Source organism: Cotesia typhae, unplaced genomic scaffold (genome assembly GCF_013202065.1).
Source record: "Cotesia typhae breed Kobodo isofemale line unplaced genomic scaffold, CoteBio_Ctyphae contig_69, whole genome shotgun sequence".
Taxonomy (NCBI): domain Eukaryota; kingdom Metazoa; phylum Arthropoda; class Insecta; order Hymenoptera; family Braconidae; genus Cotesia; species Cotesia typhae.
Window position 1 is genome coordinate 554,124 of NW_027423763.1, and position 12,889 is coordinate 567,012.

Genomic DNA, 12,889 nt, shown 5'->3' on the forward strand with positions numbered 1-12,889 from the left:
TCCTTCAACTAAAATAAAGAAATAAAATAGTTAACGACAATAATTAGTCATTTACATGATCATAAAGCCGCTATAAAAATAATAATGACCTTTCCGGATGGGGTTAGGGAGTAAAATGTCCGTAGTTGGGTTAGGTGTAGGGTTTTGGGGTCCGGTCGAAAGTCGGGCGGCGTTATCTCAAAATTATTAATCATATTTCAGCGTTATACCAAAAGAGAAATGGATAAAGACAAAGAGATTTGGCGTCAGGGGTATTAATAAAAGACAAAGCTAAAGAGGATGGAGATTGAGGAGCTCTGGAGCTCGGAGGAAAGCTTCTATAGACTTATCTGACACCTTAATCAATTTAAAGTTATTAATTATAACACTATCGCACACACTTGGTGTCTAGTTGTTCTCCTTACAGACCGCATTTAAAACCACCGGCATTGTCTACATAACAATAACAGCCATTCATTCACTTACTCACTCAATTCATCACTCATTAATGACGATTCACCGCTATAGATCGTCGCCAATGGGACGGAAGGAGGAAAAGATGACATTTAAATACAGAAAAAAAATTTATTAGTTTTTTTTCGGTTTTAAATAATTTATTTTCTTGGAAAATAAATTTTCTAATTGATTTCCAAAATTAAAAAAAAAAAAATTATTGTTTTAAAAAAACGCATCACTTTTTTTTTAAGGTAGTTCTCGTTGTTAAGGTATATCGTCAGAAAATTCTAAATATTAAAAAATATTTTTTTTTGTAATTATTTTCTTAAGCGAAAAAAAAATTTTTTTGAAACAAGACATTTCACTTATTACAAAAAAATTAATTTTCTTGCTTTAAGAAATACGTATCTTGATCCAAAAAAATTTATTTAAGTCAAGAAAGTGTTCTTGTTTTGAGAAAATTCAGTCTTTTGCTCCAAAAAATGTATTTCTTGATAGAAGTAAATTTTCTTGTCTTGAGAAAATTTTTCTCTTGCTCCAAAAAATTAAATATCTCGATAGAAGTAAATTTTCATTAATATTTTTATTGATTAACAAAAAATTCTTGAACTAAAAAAATAATTTTGAAGAGAGTAATTGTCTTGAATTAAGACGAAAAATTCTTGAATCAAATAAAATTTCCTTAAATCAAATAAAATTTATTAGTTCAAAAATTTTTCTGCTCAAATCAAGAAGATTAAGATCTTCAAAAAGATCTCTTTAGTTAAAGATTTGTTTCTTAAATATTAACTTTTTTATCAGTACGGATTTTATGACCGACTCTCGCCAGACGAGCATTTCTTTACGCTATAAAATGTTACTTTGCATTTTGATAGAGACGCTCAGGACAATACACTTGGCTAATTACTAAGCAAGTTAAGAGGGTGAAAAACAGGAATTAAATAGGAAAAAAAAAGGTCGCGTGACAGCTAGAAAAGCCAGACTTGAGCGATTGTCTATGCAAATACCTAATCCTTTTGAAAATCCATCTTTTCGACGTTGACGAATTGGCGAGGATTTTTTAAGGATACTTTTAGTAGATAAATTACCTTGTTGTATTTACATATAATTTTATCAATCCGTGTTAATGCTGAAATAGACACTGACGATAGCGATGATTAAGGAAGATAGAAAGATCGAATAATTTCGATTTTAATAATTAAAGAATTCGTTTAAAAAAGGATAAACGGCTGTTTGGTTTGCGGTTTTTATTGATAGAAAAAAGGGCTAAAAAATAAGAATGACATCGCGTGTAATCCATCTGGACATTTACGTGCTCAACGGATCAACTCTTTGTCTGGATTAGAGCACCGTCATGCACACATGACTCGCGTCTTGGTTCTACCGTAGATCCATGTCCATCCGGTATTATTTTTGCCCTCCTCATTCCTCATTCCTCATTCCTCATCTCTCATCTTTCATCTCCTTTATGAATGGGAAAATCTAGATACACAAGGACCCTTTGGCTTACGGGTACGGGGTAGACCAGACACTACACACCCCATCATCATATTACTCGGCTACTTTTTTCTAACTCATTTGATTCATCCGCCTGATTTATCTTGATTGCTGATCTTGGAAATGCATTTACCATTATAACTATCATCTCCGCTTAGATTTTACTTAATCATTTGTTATACTATTAACACAGCGTGACATTCAATTATTTGCTATTTTTATCGGATATTTACTTTTAACTTACCGTTGAGAATATTTTTCTGGGTTAGAAAAGTTTATGTTTTCCCTGCGATTAACGATAAGTTAATATGAGTTGTACACTCATAGAAAATTTATGTTGACTCAAGAGATGTTTTCTTAATCTAAGAATTTATTTTGGAAGACAAATGATTATTTTGCTTTAAGAATTTCTTGTTTTTCAACCAAAAATGATTATTAAACTATACTTTGCCCTTTTTTCACATGAATATATCCGATATTTATTAAAAAATTAATAGATTATTCAAAATCAAATCACTAAATTTGAATAAGCTTTTTTTAAATTTCCCGCCAAGAAAAATTTAAAATTTTTCTTGGCGGGAATTTTTTTAATTTTGGTGATTTTTAACAAATTGTATAGAAATTTAATTTTCACAATTTTTTTCTAAGATAAAAAATTCTCTTATTTTTGATCAAATTTTTTTCTGTTGCATTTTTTAATTTTACTAACTTTTAGAAACCATGAAAAATTTCGACAAATTTTTGGTAGTAAATTTTTTAAGATTTTATAAAAAATGCCTTGATAATTTTTTATTAACTTAAAATTGGATAAAAAGCGTTTTTATTTTTTCTTCAAGTCAGTTACACTTTTTTAAAAATTGATATAACCAAATTCCGGGTATTTTGCTTAAATTTTCATCCTGTAAGTACGAGGAATGATATAGTAGAATGCGGAAGGAATATAATAAATCATCAGTACTAAAGTTTGGAGTTAGCAGTGTGTAGACAGAGAGCCTGGTAATATACCAATAAAAACGACAAGGAAGATAAACATAAAAGAAATAAGAGAGTAACAATCGTGCATCGAGTCGCGAAATCCAACTACCCTTAAATAACTTGATTCATTGCGTCTTCCCTCCTTTGATTCTCCTTCCTTGCATATAATATCTATACCTATACGTACATGACAGAATAAATAATATATACCTTACCCGTATCCTTAAAAAGTTACACTAGCAGACTATAAATACATTTTACATGATACTTTGCTAATTCCTCTAAGATCACCAATCCTTTTTCCGTCTGCAGTAGAAAAACTCGAACATGATCGGGAAATTTGATTTAATATCAACTCATTGCTTGATTCTTAAAAATTCAATTTATTGATCAGGCAATCGGGCGTTAAATAATTTTAAAGGATATTTGCTATGATTTCTGCAGATATAGTTAGTGCGGGTGGTAGTGGTAGGAAAAGAGGAGCGACGGGGTAGCTGGGGAAGAAAAGGAGAAGGGTGGCCAGTGTCTCGGGGGGCGGTCATATATCATCCACCCTACGTGGGGGTGAGTTTGGCAAAAAATCTTACCGGGCAAAAACTATCATCAGTGCTCCGGCAAAGCGAGCTCAACTCAAGACACCGTATCTCTTTCTATTCACATTTCTCTTCCTTCTATTCTCAGTTTCAGGTTATACCATTTCGTTTTCAGTATCTCTAAAACGTTATTCTCATTTTCATTCTTCATTCTTACCTTACATTACACTTACATAGCAAAAAGTTTTTCGTTAAAATTAATACTAAAATTTCTCTAAACTTACTTTATTTTACATTAAATTTTAACTGAAAATTTAACTTAAATTTATTAAAAAAAAAAAAAATATCCAAAAGTGCACGCCGCATAATTTCATTTTTCATAATAAAATTTATTAAAATAAAATTCAAATAATTTTAAATTTTTCGCGCCATTATTTTTTTTTTTATTTTTTATTTTCAACATATTGACATTTCCATGATTAAAACTCGCATAATAAAAAATAGAATTTCTTTACTGGGTAATATTTACACCATAGCGTTATCGATTAGCTCTAACATCTGTACACAATTATAATTAAAACTAAAATTTATCCATTTCCTTGTTATAAATATAGTCATCTATAAATATCTATTTTCTTCGACCGGAAATTTGTAATTGTCTGTTAATTACAGTTTTAAAAAATTTTAACTATCGAAAAAAAAAAAAAAAAAAAAAAGGTAACGAACAAAAAGCATTGATAATCGACATCCTGACCGCGAGCTACCTTCTTCTTCTTCTTGATCTTCAGAACCAAAGAAAAGAGTGTTAGAATACGTGACAACAGGCCTTTAAACAAATAGCTCGAAAAAAATAAATTGTTGTCAATAGAAAAAATTATTGGCTTGAGTTATGCGTCCGCAAGAAATCGATAGATGCTTCGCTGAACACGGAATGCGTTAGATTATTCTCAACATCCGTTGTTGTCGATTACTTTTTAAACATTTACGCGGTTTTCTTTTGGAATTTTAATTACAAACTTAATATTTAGTGTGAAAAATTAATCCGTTTATTATTGTTATTTGTTTTAATGGTGGTTTTGAATAGATTCGTTAACGGTAAACGATTTCGAAGAACGTTATCGTTCTGCTTCTGTAGCACGACCTACATTTTAAATTTATTGGCTTGATATATATGTATATATTTATTAAATATTTATATGATTAAAAACCTAGTTTTAGGACAATTACGATTAGTTGTAGTTGATTTAAAAATTTTTTTTGGTAATATTTAAATTGATATATTTATCGTTTTAACTTTTAATAAAATTTATTACCATCAAAGATAGTAAAAATCCACCAAACAAATATTGTTTTGGTTAATATAAAATTCTCTCCATGTAGGTATGATTAGAATTTTTTTTTTTTTTTTTTTTATAAATGTGAGAAAATATGAGGCTGAAATTAGCAGACAATTTTTTTATTTTTCTTGAAAAATGAATTAGACATAGAAAATTATTTATAAAAATGTCATTAATAATTTTTCAGAGCTTCTAAAGATGAAATTTAAAAATAAAATTTTCTTGCTATAATTTTTTTGTTAAAAAAATTTTTACGAGCCATTTAAATGAAACTGTTTATTAGTCACTCATTAGTTCTCTAAAAATTTAAATTTAAATTAATCATGCCTTATTAATAATTTTTTTCATTGAAACTTACTAATCATATTTATTTTTCGATATAAATCATTATTTTCATGTAAAATCGTATATAACTCTAGACTATAAATCGACTTTGGTAATACCGGGTTTACTTAGTGAATAAAAAGCAATGTAACTGAAGAAATCACGATTTCAAACAATTTGTAACTCTATAAAAAAAAAAAAAGTAAATGTCAATCGAACGTAAAACATTGAATTGACATAAACGTATTATGAGCGAGCGATAATTCATCCCCTCGATTTTAGTGTAGTTCAATATAAGGTGGTTACAGAGAATTGCCCGAGGGATATTTCATATCATCCACTCACTCGCACCCCAGAAACTCTCGGACCCACGTGCCAAAAACAAAATCCAAGCGAGAAAAACAAACTTTTCATCCTTTCCTTTGATTTTTTATTCCTCTTGAGCATCACGCTTCCGGCATGTCCTCTCAGATTCTTTTACTCAGTTCAGACTAAAACCGAAAAAATTTTGTCCTCGTTTACCAACGGAAAAATAGTCTCTTGGCTTCTCTTTAACCGCACCATCTCACTATCTGGAGATAAATCTTATGTTTTCGCGTATAAGCGGCCTTTTAATATCACCAGCCTTGATTTACGTTCACGTAGCCTGGCTGCCCGCTAAATAAGAGCGAGCGAGCACCAGAAAACCGAGAAAGATAACTTATATCATCCTATAAGTAGTCGTAGTTCGAGTTGTAGAAGTAGAGCTAGTAGTAGTCACCCTTCTTGGTTGTGACATTTGTCTTCCGACCTCGGGACCAGCCAACCTCGTCGCTGCCGCCGGGATCCCGTTGAGGACATTCTCCACATCGTGCTCAAGTTCACTGGTAGCTCTGATTTAACGCCCGACGGCAAACATTTGACTAAACGCCCACTCTGTGTTGGAATATATACGCACCAATAGCTTGGACAATGACCGCTGCATTATCGGGTTAACATTGTAAAGCTAGAAACTGTTGTTCACGGAAAATAATAAGTACCTTTGGGAAGAAAGCTTGAATCTGGATCGTGGAAATTATTTTCTTTAAAATTTCGACCTTTTTTTTTTTTTGGGAATTTTTTTGACAGAGAAAATAAAGGAATTTGGGGATCGGATTTTTTTGATTTTATTAAGGATACATTAAAGATTATTACCCTAAATTTTTATTAAAAAATATTTAATTATTACAAAATTATTAACGATTTCGTAAGAGCCCTAGAAAAAATTTCCCCCTCCACGGTCGTTTCGATAATTCAAAAACGGATCATCTGAAAATAAAAACCCAAATTGCTTTTTAATCAGTAAGCATGTAGTTATCGTCGCACGTATGAAATTTAGAAAATTTTTATTTTAAAGATTTTTTTAGCCGAGTTAAAAAAAAAAAAAATTCAGTAAGAGTAGTGAGAAAATTTTCAATCAGTCGCCATTTTTTTTAAAATGAAAATTAAAAAAATTTTCCGTAAGTTTGAATCAGTTACAAATATTTTTCTTGAATCAATATTGAGCACAATTTGTAACTTTTACCGGAAGATGTTATACAAGCGTTAAAAAGTGTATAAAATTAAAAAAACTTGAACATTATTTAGTGAAGTTAAAAAAAATACGATGAATTTGTTTACCCGTTCGGAACATCAATTCTTTGGTTGTTTATCAGCGTTTTTTAATTCGACTATTATAGAAATATGCCACCCAAGTATTGAGTATTTTTTTTAATTGTTAAATAAATCAAGTATGCAAACAGCCAAGCTAATTCACAACAGTGTAAATATATACGCGCTTAATAAATATATAAGCTCATATATGTGTGTTTGGATTCTCTGGAGAGTAATAATTTAGTGAGTGGTGTGAGTGGTGGTCGAAGCTGGAGAGGACGATAGAAAAAATTAAAAGAGAATGGAGATAAAAATTCCGCGACGAAAGTTAAACAATGAAGCAGTGGTGGGTTGAATTTTAAAAAAATATCACAGAGTTAAAGGCTAGTATCATTGCGTCCACCTATACTCGGGCACCCTCTGCTGTTTTCTAGTCTCACTATAATAAGGGGCCAGAGGTTTCCCGTAGCTTGTCCACCTTGTTCCTGCTGTTCGTTATATTTGAACAAGCCTCATAATTAATACGCATTCGTTTGTCTCATGAGAAAAGCACAGAACTATATTTATTAGTATTTGCTCATCCCCTTTCCTGCGAAGCTTTTATATTTTTAGCTAAAGCATGCGGACTGTATGCGCTGCTAGCGCCTCAAAGGGATCTCTGTCATTCGGTGGAAATTGTCTTTTATTAATAAACTTCTCCTTGCTTTTTTTTATCACCTTGGGCTAGAGAATCTAGCGTATTAGAAAACGTAAAAAATTATGTGTCACTCAATCGTATTGGATGGTGTCTTTTTTTTTTTTATTCAAGACCTCATGATAGACAAAATGCCAATATGATGATCATAAAAAGCTAACTTGATTTAAAAAAAAATGTACAAAAAAAAACATTTGGAAATTTGGAATCTTACATTTTCAGAAAAATTTATCAGTCTTAAGGAAAATATGAACTAAAAATTGTTTGGAAAAAAACTGAATTTTTTTTTGTCTTCTGCGCGTTTTTTCATAGTTCAAAAATATGTTCTTCAGTCAGAATAACAAAATTATTAAATAAACAAGAAATTTTTTTGGATTGAAAATTTTTACGGCAGATAATGCATTAGTAGACACAGCTTATTATTTTAATGTATATAAGTAAATACAATTTTTTATTAGAATAACTGAATACTATTAATAAGTACTGTGTGCTTTCTTTCAAAATTTTGATGAAAAATATATTTAATTGTCAACGTTTATTTACTAGGAAACTTACAAGTTACTATTATTAAAAATTTTGTCGTTGAAAAAGTAAATTTCGGTTTTCAGACTTTGAGTTAAAATATCAACACTATGATCGTTAAATTGAGAAAAATTTTTTACTGAATAAAATTTTTATGAGAACAGAAAATCTATTTTTCGAGAAAAATCATCTATGCTAATTATAATTACATGTAATTTGTATTATCTACCATTAATGTTTGTCCGTGATTAATTGTAATAAAAATATTTGTTTACTTCCAACCTCACGACTTGATGTAAGTGATTGACACAAATATAAATCAATCGTTCAATAATTATTCATTATTTATTGAAAAGCATATATTTTTGAGAAATAAATAGATATCTCCCCAAAAGATGCGGTGTTTTTATTAATTAGTATTGTCTTTAAGCAAGTTGCCGGCTCCTTTGTACAAGAGAAAATTTACTTGAAAAAAAATGTTGATCTTGTTTTGAAAATAATCAAATCCTTTAAAGAGTCAAATCCTTGAGTCGAGAAGTTTGTATTGATCCAAGACATAAATTATCGATTTAAAAACCAATTTCTCGAATAAGTAGAAATGAATACTTATAAACAGAAGTAAAATGATTATAAATAATAAGCGATCCATTAATAACAAGTTGGTAGCTAATAAGATTCTAAAGAAGGTTTCTACGACAATTTGTTCTCGAGTTATGAGAAAAAAAAACTAGAGTAATAAAAAATGCTCTTTGATCACGGTTTTTTCTTTGGTCTTCTAAATACAAAAATAAATTTCATTTTCATTCACTACAATTTATGAATGTACGGCAATATAAATTTAATTTCTTCAATTTAATGATCGTTGGTCGTTTCCTAAAATTAGTTTAAATCTAACCAAGCCCTACTATTAATCCAGATTGATCTAAGGGTAAATGCTAACAATACATCAGCTGGAGGGTAATTTCCATGCAGAGAAAATTTTTCTAATCATATACCTGTTTGTTCACTTAGCCGGAGATATCCTCCTTTAAGGACATTATCTGGCTCACGGTAGTCGCTAAGGGAGCACAAAAACGGTCCGCCCCTTCGTGGTATGTGAAAAATGATGCACAACCCCCGATTATCCCGTGACTCTTGTCCCCCCGGAAAAAATTCTCTGCTCCACTCCCCATCTCCGCCTGTTAAACCACCACCGGGAAGCTTAAATGTCACGTATTCTGTCCTGCTTACTCGTCACACATAAATGTCCCGAAGGAACAGCATCTAGCATCATCATGGACTGACTTGATTCTGGGTCACACATGATCATTTATCCTGTCAATCAATAATTTTCCCCTCAAACTGTCTTCTTTTCTTGACGTCCAATTCTGATCCGTGATTCGCGTTCTCATCTTGTATCAAGAATCCCATCATCCGCCATTAAAAATTTAAACTCATTCACTGATAGAAGGATTTAGTATGGAGTAATAAAATGATTTAGTAACAGAATTTTTAGTCATTTATTTGGGAGAAAAAAATTTTTTTTACCCATCAATATTTTTTGTTGCAGTTTTATAAATGATTTTTTTATTCTAAATAAATTATATTTATTCACAGAAAAAAAAAAAAAGAAAAAATTTCTTCTTGCTCCAAAATAATTTCGGTCTTCCTTACAATTTTCTTGACTCAAGTGAAAATTTTTTTTCTGTGTACATTTTTACTTAAAATTATTTATTTTAATTAGTTTGACTTATTTTGAGTAAAAAAGTGGTACTGAAAAAAAAAAAAAAAATCTTGACTGGAGTGTAAATTTTCTTGGCTCAAAAAAATATCAAAGAAGATTGAAAATTTCTTGAATGAAGTCAAAGTTTCTTGAGACAGGATAAATTTCTTGAGCCAAGAAAATTTCTTCTTGCTTCAAAATAATTTTAATCGAATTAAATCCCTTCGTTTTAATATTTTGCAGAAGTAGTGGCAGGAATCCACCGACGGAAATCCACAACACTAACCTACTCTGTCCAAACCACAAGGGTTTCATGCACAAGCCGTTTCTGTCCAGCGAAATGTAAGTAGCCCGTCAAATAATTTCAATATTTCATTTCTTCCAGCTATTTTTTAAGTTTGTTTCCCTGAAAACGTTTGTGACCTTATGCCTTATGCTTATACTCATGGTGGCACGCCTTTCACTCCTCATGAAGGGACTTAGCTGGTGATGGATACGCGAAAATGTCAACCACACGCCCCGAGGCCACTGGCATTCGACCCTCTCACCATTATGCTAAGCCATTGTCCACTATCTGCTTAAGATACCGTCCCTCAAGTAACTTTCTCTCTCGCTCTTTCATTCACCCCCGTCTAACTTCAGTCCTGTACCCGGTTTCAACCGTTAAAAAGTCATTTTTTTTCTGCATATTATCCGACTGACACTTGAATTTTTCCATTTTTTATCAACGTTATTTATGATTATGATAACTCAAAAACAACTCGTAACGCACTGTGATAAGATACTAATGATATCAATTGGACTTGAGGAGCCTGAAATTGTAAACAAAATGTCTCGTCGATCGCCTGTTAATATTTTAAATAACTTATTTTTATTGATGTTTGATTAATGACTTATTACGATGAATATTTATTAGTCGTTCATAAATATTTATTTATCCTAATATTTATTTATTCACTATCCTAGTGAAGTTTAATTTATTCTTCACCGTGGAAATTTTTGAAAAAAAAATCTCTAAAAATTTTAGTATTTTTTCCGAGTCTTTAAAACAAACAAATTAATTTTAAAAAATAGCGCTTTTTTTTGTTTTTTTAATTTTTATGTCTGGAATTTTTTTATTGCCATTATTTAGTCTAAAATTCCACTTATTTTTTATTTCATACGAATTTTATTCGACGAATAAAATTCTGATTTATTCACAGTTTAAAAATTTTCCCCATCAGTTATGTCTGCTATTAACGACATATTCCACAACTTTTGAATATTCATAACGCACTTTTTTACCCTTGATTGAAATATAATTTTTCATCAGCGTATTTTTGTTTATTTGTTGAGCTTTTTCATTGAGCGTATTATTTGAACGTTAGGGAAAATAGTGACACCGTGATACGTTTCTTGCAGCGGCAACACAACTGACAGGGGAAATTCAAATTAGACCGACGCACAGGTTGCGTTGAATTGAAATTAATTTGACGGTATAATTATCGTTCATACTAAATTATTCAATCGCATTATTATTCCTTCACTTATATTTAATAATGATTCCATTATTTTTGTTTGCTTTAAAATGAATGTAAAAAACAAATTGTTGTTTTAATAGAATCGATTTTAAACTCGTGATTACACAGACGTTGATACGATAACTTTTGAGAGAGCGTCCGAAAGGGGTTGATGTTAGTTAACGGCAAGAAATTTCTAATTTGCGGTATAATTAAGGGCAAGTCGGAGCAAAAACTTACGGGTGATTATACCACGAAATCGTGAATTCCACAGAAGTGTACTACGAGACTATTTTACTGAACCATGGTCTAGATAATATATTTCTCATATTACTTTATGCATCTGTATCTAGTAACATTATTCAAACTAAGTAAATATCCATTTCTGTGATCATTAAATTATTTTATTTTATTATTATTATTTCAAGTAAAACGACTATTGTTACTTTTATAAATATCAAATTCAACAGAGAAGTAACTGATTAAAAATTATCAAATAGTTTTTAAGTTTCCGCTAGGTGGCGCACTGTTGACATTTTTTCTCACAAGCGCAAACCCAAAAAATTTTATATATGTATCTAAGTACAGAAACATTACACAATAGTTTTCATACATACATTTGACAGCCGGACGTCCACGGAATAATTTTTTTAAACATTTTTTTATTTATTTAAACGACTATCGTTTCTTTTGTTAATATCAAATTCAACAGAGTAGTAATTTATTAAAAATTATCAAATAGTTTTTCGAGTTTCCGCTAGGCTGCGCATTGTTGACATTTTTTCTCACAAGCGCAAACCCAAAAAATTTTATATAAGTATCTAAGTACAGAAACTTTACACAATAGTTTTCATACATACATTTGATAGCCGGACGTTCACGGAATAATTTTTTTAAACATTTTTTTTTATTTATTTAAAAACCAAAATTTCTTTTAAACATGTCATAAGCGTTGAAATTTTTGTTTTTTCATTACATTTATATATAGATATTATTTTACAATTATTTAATTAATTAATTAATTAATTAAATAGGTTCAACGTAGTCTCTTCGGAAGAATGGAAAAAACTATCGGAGTTCTATCGAACTGACTGTGAGATCAAGATCAAGTTTTCCAACAACAATTTCGAAACAGTGCCGGGTAAGTACAGCATCAAAGCTGTTTCAATTAATAAACTAAAACAATTTCCATATTTGAATTACCTTACCGAAGTCTAAGGGATAAAACTCTCAAACAAATAGTACTATCATTATCATTATGTAAATTGAGGGTGAATAAAGTCCTCAAGCGCCCCGGTTTCGGTCCCGGTCCTTCAACGCAGCATACCAGAAAGGAAACTACTCATGATACTCGGAAGCATACACTTAGCATACTGGACTAAGAGTACACTCTTTTATCTTTTTCCCGTGTCTGATGTACTTAAACGAGCATGATAATGCTCCAAGACATTAGCCGACAATTAACATAAATCCATTCCCCATAAACCCATAAAAAGGTTCATTAATTAACGTCTTTAAAATTAACCGCAAACTTTAAATGTCGGTAAAAACGAGTAAATAAATAAAAGGACATTTGATACACTGAGTTAAGACAGTTGATGGCTCTCTTAGCTTCTTTTGTCATTCGTTATTTACTAACTTACAGCATAAAACATCTTCTGCATACAATCATTTAAAAAAACTAGCCCAAAAAATAAGAATAAGAAAAAAAAAACAAAAGAATTCAAATAAAACGCGATTCTGTTTTGAGACGATAAGAG

General features: G+C 30.6%; 1 protein-coding gene across 2 annotated transcripts in view; it reads left to right on the plus strand.

Annotated features, from left to right (window-relative positions):
• The window catches only part of LOC141532842 (ubiquitin carboxyl-terminal hydrolase 48), a 44,073-nt gene that overhangs the window by 5,206 nt on the left and 25,978 nt on the right, over nucleotides 1–12,889 (plus strand). For both annotated transcript variants that reach the window (XM_074251381.1, XM_074251382.1), the window contains exons 5-6: nucleotides 9,874–9,972; nucleotides 12,164–12,270. In XM_074251381.1, coding sequence (XP_074107482.1) covers nucleotides 9,874–9,972; nucleotides 12,164–12,270 — 206 coding nt within the window. The remainder of the gene's footprint in view (nucleotides 1–9,873; nucleotides 9,973–12,163; nucleotides 12,271–12,889) is intronic.